The sequence below is a fragment of the Moschus berezovskii genome, chromosome 23 (genome assembly GCF_049115385.1).
Source record: "Moschus berezovskii isolate FMDL1 chromosome 23, NW_MosBer_1.0, whole genome shotgun sequence".
Classification (NCBI taxonomy): domain Eukaryota; kingdom Metazoa; phylum Chordata; class Mammalia; order Artiodactyla; family Moschidae; genus Moschus; species Moschus berezovskii.
The window spans coordinates 44419721-44437957 of NC_142482.1; the positions used below are offsets into that span (position 1 = coordinate 44419721).

General features: G+C 43.6%; 1 protein-coding gene across 5 annotated transcripts in view; it reads left to right on the plus strand.

The window, feature by feature from the left end:
- Window positions 1-11980, plus strand: part of KIAA0319 (KIAA0319 ortholog) — a 76905-nt gene extending 64925 nt beyond the window's left edge. For 4 of the 5 annotated variants that reach the window (XM_055406210.2, XM_055406212.2, XM_055406211.2 and 1 more), the window contains 5 exons: window positions 1312-1454; window positions 4041-4163; window positions 5472-5562; window positions 8076-8167; window positions 8438-11980. In XM_055406210.2, coding sequence (XP_055262185.2) covers window positions 1312-1454; window positions 4041-4163; window positions 5472-5562; window positions 8076-8167; window positions 8438-8616 — 628 coding nt within the window. In that variant the 3' untranslated portion in view covers window positions 8617-11980. Of the gene's footprint in view, window positions 1-1311; window positions 1455-4040; window positions 4164-5471; window positions 5563-8075; window positions 8168-8437 lie in introns of those variants that run through there. The other variant, XR_008683262.2, reaches the window with a different exon arrangement.
- Window positions 11981-18237: the final 6257 nt, after the last annotated feature.

An 18237-nucleotide genomic window follows, 5' to 3' on the forward strand; every position in this document is an offset into this window, starting at 1 on the left:
AATATAGATTTGAATAGAAATTTCTTTTTCTCCAAAGATGATATACAAGTGGCTAATGAACACATGAAAAGATGTTCAGCATCATTAGTTAGTAAAGAAATGCAAATCAGAATCATGTGGAGCTACCACTTCATATCCACCAGGATGGCTTTAATCCAGGAGAGACTGTAACAAATGTTGGCGAGTATATGGAGAAATTGGAACACCCATATATTGCCAGTGGGAATGTGAAATGATGCAACCATGGAGGGAAACACTTTCATAGTTTTTCAAAATGCTAAACATAGAATTACCATACGACTCAGTAATTCCACTCCTAGATATATACGCACGAGAAATGATACACATATGTCCATACGAAATCCAGGACGTGGACGTTCACAGTGGTGGTATTCATATGGCCCAAAAGTTGATACAGTCCGAATGTCATCGACTGACGAGTGGATAAATGATGCCTATTTATACAGTGGAATAATAGTTGGCATTTCAGAGGGGGATATACATGCTACAACTTGGATGAACTGTGAACACATTATACAAAGTGAAAGAAGCCAGGCACAAAATGACACATACATATTCCATGTATATCAAAAGTCCAGAATAATCAAATCCACAGAGACTGAAAATAGATTAGTAGTTGGCAGGAGCTGGAGTCCTGGAAATGGTTGCTGATGGGTATGGAGTTTCTGTGATGATGGAAATGTTCTGGAGATAGATGGTGGTGGTTGCACAACTTTGTGAATATGCTAAAGGCCACTGAGACACACTTAGAACGGTGACTTTTATTGCAAGTATATCATAGCTCAGTGAAAAGGTAAAAGTGAAGACGCATCTGAAGGTTCTCATGCTGTGTGTGGTTGTATCTGTTTGAAAACATTGCTCTGCAGTGCAGGAGACGTAAGAGATGCGGGTTCAATCCCTGGGTCAGGAAGATGCCCTGGAGAAGGGCATGGCAACCCACTCCAGTGTTCTTGCCAGGAGAATCCCCATGGACAGAGGAGCCTGGCAGGCTACAATTCATGGGGTCATAGAATCAGACATGACTGAGTGACTTAGCATGCATGCACTCACACATCGCTCCATTTATCTGAAGACCTGCCCCTCATCAGTTGAATTCTGGGACCAAAGAGCCTTGATTTGTGAATAGAAGCCAATCAGCTCCTTGGCCCCCAGGATACACCTATGTCCTTGCCAGGCTGCAGAGCTGTGGCCGTCTGCCTTCTCGGCCCCACAGGTCTGATGGCTGCAGTGGATATGTCACGCTGGTCACTGGCTAACCATGTGGCTGGCCCCTTTCTGTCTCCCCTGCAGCACCGTGATTGTGTTTTATGTACAGACTGGGCCACCTTTCAAGGTCCTCAAAGCTGCCGAAGTGGCCCGAAATCTACACAGGCGGCTCTCAAAGGAAAAGGCTGATTTCTTGCTTTTCAAAGTCTTGAGGATTGACACAGCAGGTATGCCCCCATCAGAAATATCTTTATTTTTAGAGGTCAAGTAATGTAAATATATAATTGTTGTATATTCAGAATTGGATTCCCCTGGACTAGACATAAGGCTTCCCAGGTGACTCAGTGGTAAAGAATCTGCCTGGAATCCAGGAGACCTGTGTTCAATCCCTGGGTCGGGAAGACCCCCCTGGAGAAGGGAATGGCTACCCAGTTGTATTCTTGCCTGGAGAATCCCATGGACAGAGGAACCTGATGGGCTATAGTCCATGGGGTCCCAGAGTTGGATATGACTGAGTTACTAACCCTAAACACTATGCAGTAGACATGCCACCCAATTAAATGCAATGGTAATAGTACAGAAACATAAATAACTACCCAGATTAAAGGAAAAGATTTCTTGGAGGAGGTGAAATATGATTTGGTTCCAATATGGGAGGACTATAGCCAGGTCTCATAGTCTTTTTTGAGTTAGGTGGAAATAAAGTTCAGTATTTAATTATCTTTCTAATTTCTCCATGCCAACTCCTACGGGAATATTCTAAAAGAATCAGATTTGCTAATCAGGGCTACATTTTGCTGGCACAGAGAGGAGACATGTGGACAGCTTCACTTTAGCATCCAGGGATTTGTTTTGCATTTATTTCTCCAGTCGTTTTCCTGCAACACACATTTGCCAACTATGCTTTGTCTTTGAGGGAACCTGGAGAGAAACAACTCATGGTTCGTTTTTCAAACTGTATTCCCATACACTGGTCACTGTCGGAAATTTCAGACTCAAACAGTCAGAATGCTGTTAAAGACAGATAAGTATTAACAGCTGAAAAATTGATTGACCTGGGACATTGTGGCTTCGGTTGTGAATAGATGTTATGTAGGTTATTGGGAATTTGGTTATTCTTTAGTCGCTAAGTCGTGTCCGACTCTTTGCGACCCCATGGACTGTAGCCCGCCAGGCTCTTGTCCATGGGATTTCCCAGGCTAGAATATTGGAGTAGGCTGCCATTTCTTTCTCCAGTGGATCTTCCTGACCCAGAGATTGAACCGGTGTCCCCTGCATTGCAGGTGGATTCTTCACTGCTGAGCCACCAGGAAAAGTGAAAGTGTTGGTCACGCAGTCATGTCTGACTTTTTGGGATCCCATGGACTATAGCCCACCAAACTCCTCCGTCCATAGGATTCTCCAGGCAAGAATACTGGAATGGGTAGTCATTCCCTTCTCCAGGGCATCTTCCCAACCCAGAGATCAAACCCAGGTCTCCTGCATTGTAGGTGGATCCTTTACCATCCGAGTCACCAAGGAAGCCCATTGGAAATTTAAGATAGCTTATAGTGCCTTCCAGTGGGACCTCTTTTCCTAACCGCTTGCTTGCTGCCTCTTCCTGGTACCAAATCCATTCCCATGTGTGGCTGGAAATGTAGTCTTTATCCCAGGTCTCTGTCCCCACCTTCCAAGGGACATGAATACCTTATTATGTTAAAAGGATCATTTCAGTAGACGCTGGGGACCATGATGATATTTGTATAGTAAAATTTAATTTGTCGCAGATGTGTCTCTAACCACAGTTGACTTTCTTTGTAATGTGGAGTAAATTAATTTTTAAGAAGTTTTTTCTTGCTACAAAAGTAATTTTTGTTTATTGGAGGAAATTTGGAATACACAAGAAGATAAAAACTAGAATAATCCTCTAGATTCTAGAGTCTAGAATTCCCACCATTCGAAGATAACTTTTGTTAATAAGTTGATGTTTTTCCTTCTAGTTCCCCCATCTCTAGACACATATAATGCAATCAGGATAATTTGATCCATATTTTTAGATCTGCTTTAAAATTCAAACCATATTATGATCATTTTTCAAATCTCTTAGAATTTATCCCTCAGTAAGATATTCACGGTCACATAGTACTCCATCCTGGATGTGTTCCACAATTTATACAACCGATTCTCTACTCGCAGACTGTCAGGTTGATTTTTAAATAAAGGTAGGTTGTTTCAAGCCTTCAAGTTTGCAATCATTTGTTACAGCAGCAATTGGATACTGACACAGAGAGAGTATTCCCTGGTGGCTCAGACGGTAAAGAATCTGCCTGCAATACGGGAGAGCTGAGTTCAATCCCTGAGTTAGGAAGATCCCCTGGAGAAGGAAATGGCAACCCATTCTAGTATTCTTGCCTGGAGAACCCCATGGACAGAGGAGCCTGGTGGGCTACAGTCCATGGGGTCACAAAGAGTCAGACATGACTGAGTGACTGAGCACACACATACACAACGTAGATCAATCTTTGTGTGCATCCCCAGTCATTTTCACTGGAGAAGTCATTAGCGTTTATCATTCTTGGGCCAGAGGGTCCTGCATTTCTGCTACATGTTTAAGGCTTTTGTTTCACCGTACAGGTGTTGACATGTTTCTGCCATTCACCTCCTGATGAGATTGTGAGTATGAGAGTCCATCCCTGGACCACTGTCCATACAGTAAGAGGCGCTTGACTCAACAAGGTGCCTCTCTTCAGGGTCTATGGAAGAAAAAGACAGAGCTGAAGCCAGGGAGCCTCCTTTGCTCCATGATGACCTCTGCCTCACTCGCCTCCTTGCAGGGTGCCTTCTGAAGTGTTCTGGCCATGGTCACTGTGACCCCATCACAAAGCGCTGTATTTGCTCCCAGCTGTGGATGGAGAACCTGATCCAGCGTTATATCCGGGATGGGGAAAGCAACTGTGGTGAGTCCTGGTGTGGTGGGTGGCTCCGGGTGAGGAAGCTTCAGACAAATCATTCTGAACTGTCAGAAATAACTGCCTGACTGTACAGCTGTAAATTCAATACTTTTCTCACCCAAAGCCCATTGAACCAGCTCATGTGGTGATGGGTCAAGATATTCCCACAATTCACCTTGGAGGTGTGTTTAAGACTTTTCCTTAAAACTTCCTGCTGAGGAAATTCACCTCAGCAGAGCAGATGTAGCTAACTATTGCTGAGAAGGTTGCTTTGGGCTACATGGACCCCATGTCCAGACTGTACCTGCTGTGGCTTGAACTGGGTGTGACCTTCTGGTGAAATGGCCCATGTTGTCGACCTGGCTGGAATCAGATGAGCAAGAAAGTTGACCCACTCACCAGGCTGTCTGCCCAAGCAGACTCCAAACATTGGAGCCACCATCTCAGCTAGCATCTGCCTGAGCCACCGCCTCAGTTTATTCTGAGGAGGAAACTGTGTTTTAATGCCAGTCTGTTTCTAAGAGTCATTTTGCCTTCTTGGGAATGCTGCTGCTGCTAAGTCACTTCAGTCGTGTCCAACTCTATGTGACCCCATAGATGGAAGCCCACCAGGCTCCCCCGTCCCTGGGATTCTCCAGGCAAGAACACTGGAGTGGGTTGCCATTAGGACATAATTGGCAGAAAAATTAGGACGAGCTCCCTGCCAAATTATGTTCCTGTTTCTACTTCTTAAAAATTTGAAAATAACCAGCCCTTGAATCATTATTCCAAGTAGTGTTGTAACACTTAATGGAGTTAAACCTTGTGTCTTTGCTCCATTGATTTCTCTCTCCCTGGGTTGTTGCAAAGCTTTTTACACGATTTTTGTAAGAATGTGGAAGAAGTGAAGTGAAGATGAAATCATTTCTGAATGACTGTCGGGCTCTATGATAAGTATTTTCATGTCTCAGGCAGCCATACAAATAAACACCTTATTTGCTTTATTGAAACCAGACCAGAACCAGTTTTGAGGTTCTGTGTTTCTGGAATGAATGTTTTGGTGTGCCTTACATGGGTGTTTAAGAAGCCTTCTTAATTGATGGATTTATTTTTTTCAGTTTCTTCTGAACCAGTTCGACAAATGTAGGATGGTTTTAGGTTGTTCTTGATTTGTTAGTATTGTACCAGGCCCTGCAGCCAGCCTGGTGAGGTGGTCACAACACCGCAGATGGCCTTTGCTTGTAAGGGTTCAGAAATATTCATTGAGAGTTATTGAAATAAAGCTGTTTTGCAAAGGGTGTGTAACATGTCCGCTCTGGTTTTCCTGTTTTTCAGAGTGGAGCGTATTTTATGTGACAATACTGGCTCTCGCTCTCATTGTGCTGACAGGGGGTTTAACGTGGCTTTGCATCTGCTGCTGTAAGAGGTACCTGGCATGGTTATTTATTTCTCTGAAAATAAAGACACAACATTAAAGGTGATATGATAGGTTTAAGGGCTGTTGCTTGGGTTTGTGAAACGGCTCAACTTTTGACAGTCCCTCTTTTTATGAAGAGAGACTCAACTTTAAAACCACATAATACATTCTCCCCCACAGGGCTTGTGTGCCTACTAGTTAAATGGACTGATACTAGAGGCAGCTTTTTTTCATTGCAGCTGTCATATTTTCTAGAAGATTCCATGCTTCTGTATCAAATCTAGTCCTCTTTTTATCAGTCTCACATCACTAGAACACTACCTAAGTGGCCTAATCCACTCTCAGTAGAGAAAGGAGTTCTAGAATATACTAATCCAAACGGTAGGTTTTCATTAGTTTGCATTTGTGAAGCAACAAATCTACCTGAATTCTTTTTCCTAAATGCAAAACTTTAAGTGAAGTGGCACCATCATCAAAGAAAAGTTTTGCTTTAGGTTTTTCCTTCTTTTTTTTTTTTCCCCATGAAGCTGACCGCTGAGGAGCCCCGGACTTACCTTATGGTCTGAACCTTCCAGAACCCCATGCCCTGCCCTCTGTGAGGACATTCATAAGAATAATGATTACTCAAGTCCTTAGAAGGCAGCATTAGGTCCACTTTCCTGCATGGAACTCTATGAATGCTCTCCGAAGAAGATTTGATAAACAGAACATAATGGTATACCATAATAATAGTTATTTTTCAGAGATCACTTATCAATTTTTGGAGTTTTCTTTGTGATTACTTTTCCAAAGGTAAGACCAGGGAACAAGTGCATAGGCAGAAGTACTTAGCGGCCTCTGTCCCATTACATTTCCCCAGAACCATCTGGGATGAAGGTTACCCTACTGTGCGTGGCTTTCAAAATTCTGCACCTTTGTGACATTTGTATCAGGTAGATGATGATGATGATAAGAGTGACTGAGCATTTATTAAGTGCTTGCCGTTATAATGAATGCTTCTAAGTGCTTTCTGTGTGTGATCTTACTGAGTTTTCCCATCAATCATATGAGAAAGGAACTATTCTTATTCCCATTTTACAGGTGGGAACATGCAGTCAAAGAGATGACAACAAAATGGCCTCACAGTCACCCAGCTAGTAAACCCAGAGTTGGAAGCCCATGCTCTTAATCACCAAGTTCTCAGAATGTTGCCTTTGTTTGTTCTCTATGAATCTTACCATAGTGTTGATGTGTATTTTCAAATTATCCTCTAAAGCATAGGATGAAGTCCATAGGATCAGCTTGGGTGTCTTGATGTGTTGTGAAAAAATGAAAGATTGAGTTATTGTTTATTCCTTTGGAAGAATTTATTATTTCTGTTGATTTTTTTTCTGATTGCTAGTTATGTCATCTTGTCATTCTTGCATGTTTGCACATCCCAGGGTAGTATAGGTTCAGGTGGAAGCTTGTTCATCCAGGTTTTTCTGAGGAATTCCTCATGGAGAAAAGCTTGCTGGACCAACACACAGGGTTGCTGGAAAGGTCCCTGCACCTCAGTTTGAGGCTTAGGTGAGAGGCTGCAGTTAGGTGATAACTGCAGTGCTGCTCTGACATGTGTTTCTTCAGGATGCATGGCATCATTAAGAAAGAGACTCACAGACTTAGAGAACAGACTTATGTTTGGGGGGAAGGATGAGGGGGAAGAGATTGTTAGGGACTTTGGGATGGACATGCACACACTGCTGTATTTAAAATGGATAACCAGCAAGGTCCTACTGGACAGCACATGGAACTCTGCTCAGTGTTATATGGTAGCCTGGATAGGAGGGGAGTTTAGGAGAGAATGGATACATGTGTATGTATGGCTGAATCCCTTCACTATTCACCTGAAACTATCACAAAATTATTGGCTGGGTCAGTGGTAAAGAATCCAGGAGATGCAGATGCAGGCTCAGTCCCTGGGTCAGGAAGATCCCCTGGAGAAGGAAATGGCAACCCACTCCAGTATTCTTGCCTGGAGAAATCCATGGACAGAGGAGCCTGGACAGCTACAGTCCATGGGGTCACAAAAGAGTTGGACACGACTTTGCAACTAAATAACAACAATATCAAATAAAAAGTTTAAAAAAAAAAAAGGTACATGATGTATCTCAGACTCACCAAACCCAGATTGGGCTGTGACACACATCATTAATAAAGAAGATTTTTCGTGTGTCAGACACTCAGTCGTGTCCTCCGGGCTCCTCTGTCCATGGAATTCTCCAGGCAAGAATACTGGAGTGGGTTACTATTCTCTTGTCCAGGGGATCTTTCCAACTCAGGGCTCAAACCTGGGTCTCCCACATTGCAGACAGATTCTTTGCCATCTGAGCCACCAGGGAAGCCCCACATATCATTAATAAAAGATGCAAATTAATAAAATGTAATTCTAAAGGCATTCTAAAGGCAAAGCATTTCCTTTTGTGTCCTCCACATGTTTTAAATCCTGGATCCCACCTGCCTCTCTGAGAATCTGAGTTGACCTTTTTCTTTGTCCTTTTCAGACGAAAAAGGACTAAAATAAGGAAGAAAACAAAGTACACCATCCTGGACAACATGGATGACCAGGAAAGAATGGAGCTGAGGCCCAAATATGGTAGGTCTCCAAGACAGTTTCCCAGTGCCTTGCCAATGTGTAATTTCAGCATCTGAGAGTCACCCTGTAAGAATGCAGCTGATAAGTGATGAAGCTTGGGCTTTTAACACCCCTTTTAACACCCACTGGGGAACTGCAAGTGCCTGCTGCCTCATAAGTGATGGCTTTGCAGGTGCAGAGTGCAGGGCTCGGTGCACGGGACCAGAATGATGGATGGCGGAGAGGGAGGATACCACTCCCCTCCAGAGGCGTCTGTCCGCTTCTCCCTAGGTATCAAGCACCGAAGCACAGAGCACAACTCCAGCCTGATGGTGTCCGAGTCCGAGTTTGACAGCGACCAGGATACAATCTTCAGCCGAGAGAGGATGGAGCGAGGGAATCCGAAGGTTTCCATGAACGGATCCATCAGAAACGGAGCTTCCTTCAGCTATTGCTTAAAGGACAGATAATGGAGCAGTTGGTTGTGAAACAGGACGCCTACAGGAATCCTTTAATCCCGGAGAGTCTGTGGGAGTTACAGACAAAACTCACTCTTGTTAGAATAGCATGTTCCCGTCCTTTCACACTGGGCTGGAGGTGTGTCCCCATAATTGAAAAGACCTGTCTTCTTGGGGTTTTCGATACACAAATGAATGTATCGAATGAAAACAACGCTCTTTTCACTGAGATGCTTGTTAGTAGGAATAAAGGTGGGGTAAGACACTAAGGTATATGCTTCAAAGAGCTCTGTGTTTTTGTAGCTAACACAGCGTTATATTCCTATGTTAAGAAAAAGATGAATCTGTTTCTGTCTGCAGACCCCTGGGGAAGGCGAGTTCAGTACGGATGCAGAGGACTGACTTCTCTTAGGAGCAGTAATTGCCTTTAAAGATGACTTTCCCAGTATGGTTTCTGTCATAGGAGCCTCGGAGCCTGAGGTCTGTGTGTATTCAGCTGATTTATCTGCGGTGTGGGTTGTCATCTGTCCAGCCAGTTTCCTGTGCCAAAGAGACACATATACAGAGCTGAGGTCTCCGGTTTTTGCTGCTTCGAGACAGCCAACCACCATTTCTGTGCTGTTTCTAGCGAGTAGCTCTAGGAAGTTTGAGAGCTCAGTAAGAACTGTATTCTGAGGACCAGAAGCAACAGAAGGAGGTGGGCTTTGCTGACTTGTGGGTTGAAAATCGAAGATAACATTTTAACAGGTTTTACCTTTTATTTCTCCGAGAAAAACAAACTATTGCTGAGGCCTCTCTCAGCTTCACTTTATAGGAAACACAAGAAAAGTGATTAGTAACTCATTAGCGGTTTATCATGTGCAATAGGCCATGCGTTTGGACCCACCGGTAGGAATAAAGACTCAGCAACTTTGTAATATACATAGTCAGGGAGGTGGGCCCCGTGTCCGCAGAAGTGGTAAGGGGGAGGGCTGAGTGTATTCCCAAACTCTGAAATACCACCACTCTTAATGAGAATGGTATGCTTCTGATACTTGGCCCCTGTAGTTACTCTGCCTAGTAACTTGACATAGATATCCACTTAATTTGTTTAAAACTATATTTATTCTGCCATTTTCTACTAAATAGCTTATTTTAAATGTATGGAAAAAATTAAAGCATCTCTAACCACAAAGCTGCATCCTAGAGCAAGGAACTACAGTGAGCTGTAGCCTGAGAACTCAGCTGGCTGCTGATCCTTTGCCGTCCGCTGTGGTCCTGAGGCTGATGGCCTGGGCGGTGCCCTTGGCATTCTTTGTGAAGAGATCAGCATGAGAGATGGGGCCTGTCGCAGACAGAACCAGGGCTGTGGCATCAAGCATGACCACATTTAAGCAATATTCTGTTGCACAAGCTTTTGACACAGGAGAGGGAAACTGGGATTGCTTTGCTATGATTAAGTGGAGAAGCAAGGCCATTAAACCATCAGGTTTAAATCATCAGGACAGGACAACAGAGAAAACAGTTCCCATGGGCCACTGAAAAAAAACGAAGCTTTCCGGTGCTGTTGTTCTCGTTGCTAATATCCATCCCCTTGAGACCATCTTGTTTTTAATTATTCTGTTTTCCGGGAAGTGGCAAAAGTAAAAAGCATACAGGTATGATTTTTATCTTTAAGCATTTCTTTATGTCTGCACTTTCTGTCTAGTCAGCCAGTTCAGTCTTATTGATGGTGTTAGAAGGAAAATGTGATGCTTTCTACATAAATATTTAGCTTCATAAACTTAAAATCTGCCCTACCCAGTGGCCAGTTATATTATTTTTGTGCGCAACTGGAAGTTTCTGGCACAGAGGATGGCAGCCTAAATATGTCGGCAGAGCGCAGTGATGGAGAAGGCGTGATCATGTGTTAAGTGCTATGTACATAATACATGTATTTCACCTACTCTATTGATCCTTACAATCAAGCTGGAAAGGTAGCTGTTATTCTCATACTGAACATAATAAAGGCCCAGAGTTTAAGTAACTTGCTCGTGGTCACGGGCAGTCAGTGGTGGATATAGGAATAGAGTACAGATTTTGTAAGCTGCAAGGCCCATGCCTTCCACCCTCCTCCCCTATACACAAAGGACTCCCATGCCCAGTTATTGGAGGACAAATTCTGATGGGTCTTTTGGACCACTTGGAAGTCTGGTTCCTAGGACCAAGAATTCCCTCTGTGAAGGGAGCAGAAGGCAAAGGGGGAGAAGACTTCATGTTTTCTGTGGGATCATACCCGAGGCTGCCCCTCTGGGTGGCTGAGCACTGCTTCTACCACTGCTCCCTTTCTGACCCTGTCTCCAGTCCAGCCGGTCTGATCCTTCTACCACCGATGGATCTTGAATCTATGGTGGATCAAACGTAAACACCACACCAGTGATCGGAAAGTGAGTCGTCTCTTGTGATCCCACTCATCAGAGGAGCCAAGCGTGAGGTGGAATGCAGCCAGCATTTCTCACTTGTGCACTTTGCATTAAGGGTCTTGGGAAGATGAAACTCTGCAGGAGCTTAGGTTAGCAAAGCAGGGCCCAAGAATGTGGGAGAGGCCAGTGGTAGGACTCACAAGATGACCAGAGTATTAGCTGCTGGCTAAAAAAATCAATGGCGGAGCATTCAAACCCACAGTATTAAGAGGTCAAGCACGTGTATGACTAAGGAACCTGCTGAAAAAGACGCAGTGAGGTACAGAGTAATACCATGTGGCATGCCAACACCACCTCCTTTATGGGCAGAGAGGAGGGGCGGTACTGTTCTTTTCTGTGTGTGACCAAACCATCATGGACTTTGGCTGAAGTCTCGGTTTTCTTTACCTTTTTTTTTTTTAATGTCTTTTCCCCATGTATTGACAAGGTATCATTTCTAATATAACACTATTAAATGTATGTGCTAATCTGAATAAAGGTGTCTGCATTCTCTGTAATGCCTCCATGTCGTTCTGTGGGTTGGGGTGATATTCATTCTTTATACTTCTGTGTAGAGGGATTTACCAGAGAGGAGGCAGCAGACTGGCCCATGACCTGTTTTCGTGCAGCCAGTGAGTTAACAATGGTTTTTACATTTTTAAATGGGTGAGAAAAATCATATTTCTGTGACGCTTGAAACTCACATGGAATTCAGATGTCAGTTCAGTTCACTCATTCAGTCGTGTCCGACTCTTTGAGACCCCATGGACTGCAGCACGCCAGGCCTCCCTGTCCATCACCAACTCCTGGCGTTCACTCAGACTCGTGTCCGTTGAGTCGGTGATGCCATCCAACTATCTCATTCTCTGTCATCCCCTTCTCCTCCTGCCCTCAATCTTCCCACCATCAGGGTCTTTTCCAATGAGTCAGTTCTTTGCATCAGGTGGTCAAAGTATTGGAGTTTCAGGTTCAGCATCAGTCCTTCCAATGATGTCAGTGTCCCTAAACAAAGTCTTATTGGAACACAGGCACATGCATTCATTCCTTTGTGCTACAACAGTAATGAGTAGTTTCAACAGAGACTGTGTCCTAAGGATATAATGTAATTAAATAATCTGACAGAACACCTGAACAATCACTCTTGCCCACTAACCCACTGGGACAGCAGTGTTGTCTATGGTCTAAATTGTGGCCACTCCTTCCTGGTTAGCTGATAAAATGGATGGATTATAGGTAGATTTACAGACCACCAATTTCCAAACCCACTTCCACTTACTTATAAATAACATACAAACAGAATATAGCCTTTCAATATTCACACCTAGCATGACCTATTTTTTTTTTTCCAGGACAGATTTCCCATGCTCAATAAATGAAAACCACATTAGTTTGCATTTTAATTTGTTGCAAGCTAAGTCAGAGTCAAAGAAACTGTAACAGGTGAAAATTTACTGCTAGAAATAGTAGGAAGAAGAAAATACACTTCCAAGCGAAGGCCTAGACTAAGCATGGAGAAAACCCACAAACTGAGTGTAAAAAATAAACAGAAACCTCACTAGACAGGCAACCAGAAGAGGGCGCTTTCACCCCCTGTGATGATAGTGGAGCTGGACAGAAGAAAGGCCTCTCTTTCCTGCTAGGAATCAGCCAATGAAAAGCCATGAACTCTTTAAGCCCAACTTCCTTTTCCTCCCTATAAAAGCATTTTTCTTCTGTTGATGTGTAGGGACTTTACTTGATGCAGCTGGCCATGGTTGCCAATCTCATGTTTTAGTTCTTTGCTTGTCGAACTAAACCCATCTTTGCTGGAGCAGTATCTGGGAGTTCGTTTCAGGTCAACAAGAGGTAAGTGGATCATTTTTCCTGGTAACAAAGTAATTTTAAAAATCAAAAGCAGATTAAGAGAAACGCATGAATAAATGGAATGATAAAGGAAGTTGGGCTTCCCTGGTGGCTCAGAGGTTAAAGCGTCTGCCTCCAATGCGGGAGACCCGGGTTCGATCCTTGGGTCGGGAAGATCCCCTGGAGAAGGAAACGGTAACCCACTCCAGTATTCTTGCCTGGAGAATCCCATGGACGGAGAAGCCTGGTAGGCTACAGTCCACGGGTCGCAAAGAGTCGGACACGACTGAGCGACGGAACGGAACGGAAAGGAAGATGGGTTTCCAGGAATGCTGTTCTTTTTTCCGAAGAATGCTATTTTTTCTTATTTTGTTCAAGGCCTACTGATGTAACTTGGATTCAGTGAGGCCTACGTGAAAACTGAAAATATAAATGAACACTGGATGAAAATATAAGATGTGCTGTCTAAATAATTAACAGTGATTTTATCTGAATAGCAGGGTTTCAGAAAATGTCTTCCTCATACATTTCTGTAGCCAAGAAACCCAAACTTCGAAAAAAGTACATAATGGATAACAGTGGCCTGCGTAGGAGAAAGACTGGTGAGAAAGCCAGAGGATCCTCCTTTCTTAGACAGCCACACCTGCAAACCAGGTAAATTCCAGTTTAATTCAGCAAGCAGGTAATTAGCACAAGCCATGGGACAGGCTTAGACTCAGTAAGCCTGTACTTAGTCTCAGGAACCTTAGACTCAGTAGAGTCTAAGCTCCTACTGCTCTCCGTACATAGGCCAAAAATTGAGAGACGGGTTGTTGGGGCAAGAAATAATGATTTTATTCAGAAAGGCAGCAGGCTGAAAATGTGGTGGGCTCATGCTCCAAAGAACTATCTTGCTTGAGTTAGAATTCAGGTTTCTTTTATACGAAAAGAGGAGAGAGTAAACTCAACACTTCCTGGTTTCCATCAGCCTCTGTGAAAGGGTGTGTAGGTTTCTCCCTCCCTACAGCCATTCACAGATGGGCCTGGTCGGGATATTTCCTCTGAGCTAAACAAAGGTATTTTAGCTTAATGCTCATTACCTGGGAAGCAGGGTTCTCAGAGATGAGCCATTACGAATAATTTAAGCTTAACTTGCTGCTATTGTTTAGTCACTAAGTCGTGTCTGATTCTTGTCTGACTTTTGTGACCCCATGGACTGTAGCCCACCAGGCTCCTCCATCCATGAGATTTTCCAGACAAGAATACTGGAGAGGATTGCTATTTCCTCCTCCAGGGGATCTTCCTGACCCAAGGGTTGAACACATGTCTCCTGCATTGACAGGCAAATTCTTTACCACTGAGCTACCAAGGAAGTCTGATTATCTTGTAATAGAATACAAGTTTCTTCCCTATTACAGTCCCTCCTGTATGAATGTGCTAGGGTAGTAAATTTCATAGGCTGGCTCCCTGCCCAAGAGATTCATGGACTAATCAAAGGAGCATTGTTTATACATGTAGCAGACAAATAATTTTCCCTCTACTTTTCTGAGTTCTTGGCTGAGACCATTGCCATAAAAGATTAACAAGAGAAAAACAGACATTTTAATAAACTTCTCATGTATATCTCAGAGAGAAGTGATAACTGAGAGTGGCTTAAAGCATCAGCTTACATGGCATCTTCAACGAAGAGCAATAAATCTCTGGAGAAATGACAGAATAGAGGAAAACAGTTGTAGGCTTTCAAGGTTGGAGCCAAAGGCTAGTTGGTAAAATTTGTTATTTAGAGTCCAGGCTGATTGGGCCTGAAGTTGTCTCTGGGAGTTAACCTTTGTCCCTTCCTCTTGATAGAGAGGAGCCAGCTTTGTAAATTTTTATCCTGCTTTTGGGGCTTCCCCGGTGGCTCAGTGGTAAAGAATCCACCTGCAATGCAGGAGACATGGGTTTGATCCCTGCGTCAGGAAAATCCCCTGGAGGAGGGCATGGCAACCCACTCCAGTATTCTTGATTGGAGAATCCCATGGACAGAGGAGCCTGACATGCTACAGTTCATGGGGTCACAAAGAGTTGGACATGACTGAAGCGACTTAGCACTCATCCTGCTTTTAGGCAAATAGAGGGGTAACAAAAGACAGAGTGCTTTTCTTTTATCTGCTACTTAATTGTCTTCAGCTCACAAAAATCCTTATGCCAAAGTGGCACATTTTGGGGTGGTGTGTCCTGAACTCCTGCAGTCATATTTTGAGGGGAACATACATATCCAAACTGGTCTATTTAATCTCCAAAGTAAACTCAAATGATGAACTGGCAAGAAAAATCCCACAAACCAGAAACCTTCACTTAAAACAGGAAATTCTGTTAATTCAACCTTTATTAGTCACACACGGACAATTCTGCTGCATTGACACACATACACAGTTATCAAAAACTGGAAAGTGAACTATGTGTACGTTTTTTAAAAACAAAATGTTTTCACAGTTCCAACTACACTTATCCCCAAGTTTTATCCCACAAAATACAGCATTGAAAAAAAAACACACAGCATAAATATTATTCAAGTAAAATGCTATCTATCATAGCCACATATGAATAATCAAAGTCCTAGGCTTCAGCCTGCAGAGAAGGCAGTCATGTGGCACAGTTTAAAGTTAATGATCTAAGTTTACAACAAAACAGATTTATCTGCATTGTGCTTCTGATCTTTCACTAAGCCTTTCCATAAAAATTAAAGGTAGATGAGCCAACAGTTGACATAAAATTATATTTAAAAGCTACTCAAATGGATAAAGATAACAGGTACAGAGGAGGTTTAAAATGAGAATCCCTGCATAGCTGGGGAAAGTAAACTGAGAAGTGTTTTCTCAAGGCCAACAGACTCCCGTTAGCTGGGTGATTTCATATGAGTTATGTGACGATTGCTGGAAAATTCTTGGTGAGAATTCACTGGAGCAAGGCCTGGAAGAGTACTTTTTGCACAGTAGATGTTCAGTAAAATGAAATAATGCCTCATAAACTGGGGAAAGTGAATATCTTTCTCTTGGTTTAGATCAGAGGTTGGCAAACTATTTCTGTAAAAAACTGTCTGTGGTACAAATACTCAACTCTGCCTAAAAGGTAGCCACAGATCATATGGTAAATGAATGGGCATGGCTGGGCTCCAATAACATTTTATTTGCGGCTTCCCTGGTGGGTCAGATGGTAATGAACCTCCTGCAGTGCAGGAGGCCCAGGTTCGATCCCTGGGTTGGAAGATCCGCTGGAGAAGGGAATGGCTATCCACTCCAGTACTGCCTGGAGAATTCCATGGACAGAGGAGCCTGGCGGACTACAGTCCATGGGATCGCAAAGAGTTATGGACACTGATATCTGAATTTCAGAAAATTTTCATGTGTCATGATATACGATTCTTTTGATTCCCCGCCCCCCAACCATTTGGGAATATAAAAACCATTCTTAGCTCTGGGTTGTACAAAAGCAGACAGCAGGCCACATTTGGCCTGTGAGCCAACCCCTGGTCTAATGATCCTTTTCTATTTCGAGTTAAAACACACATTTTTAACAAATCCATCACATATTCCATCACATACTCGATCACCTTACTGACCAATAACCCCCAAAAATGTTCATTTAAAAAATACGTCTTTCCCCACAATCCAGATAAATTTTACTAAACAGTAAGCTATTTCCTTTTCAAATTATTTTAATTCCAAAATTAATCAAGGATATTGCAATGAGTCTCTGACCCTCAATTTATGTACCTGGTCAAAGAGATATACTAGAAAACTCAAAATCCGCCATCAAGCCAAAGCATCTAGTGAGTTACAAAGTTACAAATGTACTTGAATGTATTCCCCCAAATATTTCAAGCACTAGTATTCTGGACTTCTAAAAACTATTTAGAGCATTTTTATTGATAATAGAAAACAGATGGATACATCCAAACATTAAGTAATTAAAATGTTACATGAAACAACCCCAGAACTAATAAGTGCAAATTCACTGTCAACATGATGTGTGTGTGACTGTGGACAGGGTCTGGGCAGTGCCTGTCACCAGGAGGTGGACTTCAGCTGATTCCTTAGCTGGGCCTCAGGGGATGGCTGATGTAACCCAGGGCAAACACAAGGCAGCTCCAGGACTGGCCGTGGTACCTCTGCGCACAGGGACATCTTCAGCTCCCCATGGCTCAGTGAGGGGTGCTATGTTCTGGCTGGTCCAGGAGCAACTGCCTCCAGCACTCCTTTCATTCATGTTTTCCTTCCGCTCCCCAAACATCCAGAGGATGTCAGCGGAGTGTGCATACCCACACACACACAGTGGAAAACGGAGAGCTTCATCCCTGTCTGTTCCACCAGGACCGGCCTCCCCTTTCCTCAGGAGGTTTAGAGACACAGTACAGAAAAGCCTCCTGTTTTCTTAGAGTTTTTCTTTCAGAGCAACAGGAAACAGTGATCAGCGGGCTTTTTGTTTTTAAAAGAAGGACTATAAAAACTCATTGGATAAAAAGTGCCTCTTCCAGCTGGCAACTATGGAAATTATTATTCCTTTTGAGATCACTGTGCTCAAAGTGCTTTTGCTGTCTCTGCAGGTGAAGGAGCAGCATCTCATAAAGAGCAGGCTGTGGGAGACCAGCCCTCCTTCGGGCTCAGGTGCCGAGCAGGTGGGTACCAGCCTCCCCTCACCTTGGCAAAGCCACTGCTGGAGACCCAAGCCGGGCTGGGAGGTGCTACCCATAATAATGACAACTCCTGTACTTAACATCTAATTTTCACTTTTTGGCAAATATTACATGTTTGCTTTCTCTTAGGGTCACAGTATCCCATGGAGCTAAGTAAGGCATGAACAGAATCTCCACTGTACTGAGGGGTGGGTGTGGTAGGTAGATGGCATGTCTGTGCAGACAAAGCCCAGCCAGGCCGTTACCCGTGGGCCATCCTCCCACCAAGCCGCCGCTGCCACGCTCTGCTTTATGCTTACTTTCTATCAGAAACATGATGTATAAACAGCATAGAAGTGAACACAGAATCTTTAAGCAGTTGAGGATGATGGAGCCTTCAGTTTAAAAACTAGTCAAAAAAGAGAGAGGGGTTCTTTCATTTCTCAAAGAAATTCAGGCAATTCTGAGCTGTGTCTAAAGTTCTTAAAAAAAAACAAAACACTGCTATTCCGCCGCTGCAGCAACACCTCCGAATACCCAGCTGGCGGGTCACCAGGCATGCAGCGGCATCCTGCCCAGCCTGTCAGTCACTCTCAGAGGTTTCCCCCGCAGCTCCCTGGGTCTTAGCTCTGGAGCCACGTAGGTGCTGGCTATGTCATTGCCCAGGCTGTGGTCCCACCATGGTGAGGGGGCTTCAGGACCAGCTTGTTGCACCTTGCTCTGAGGCAGACCAGGTCA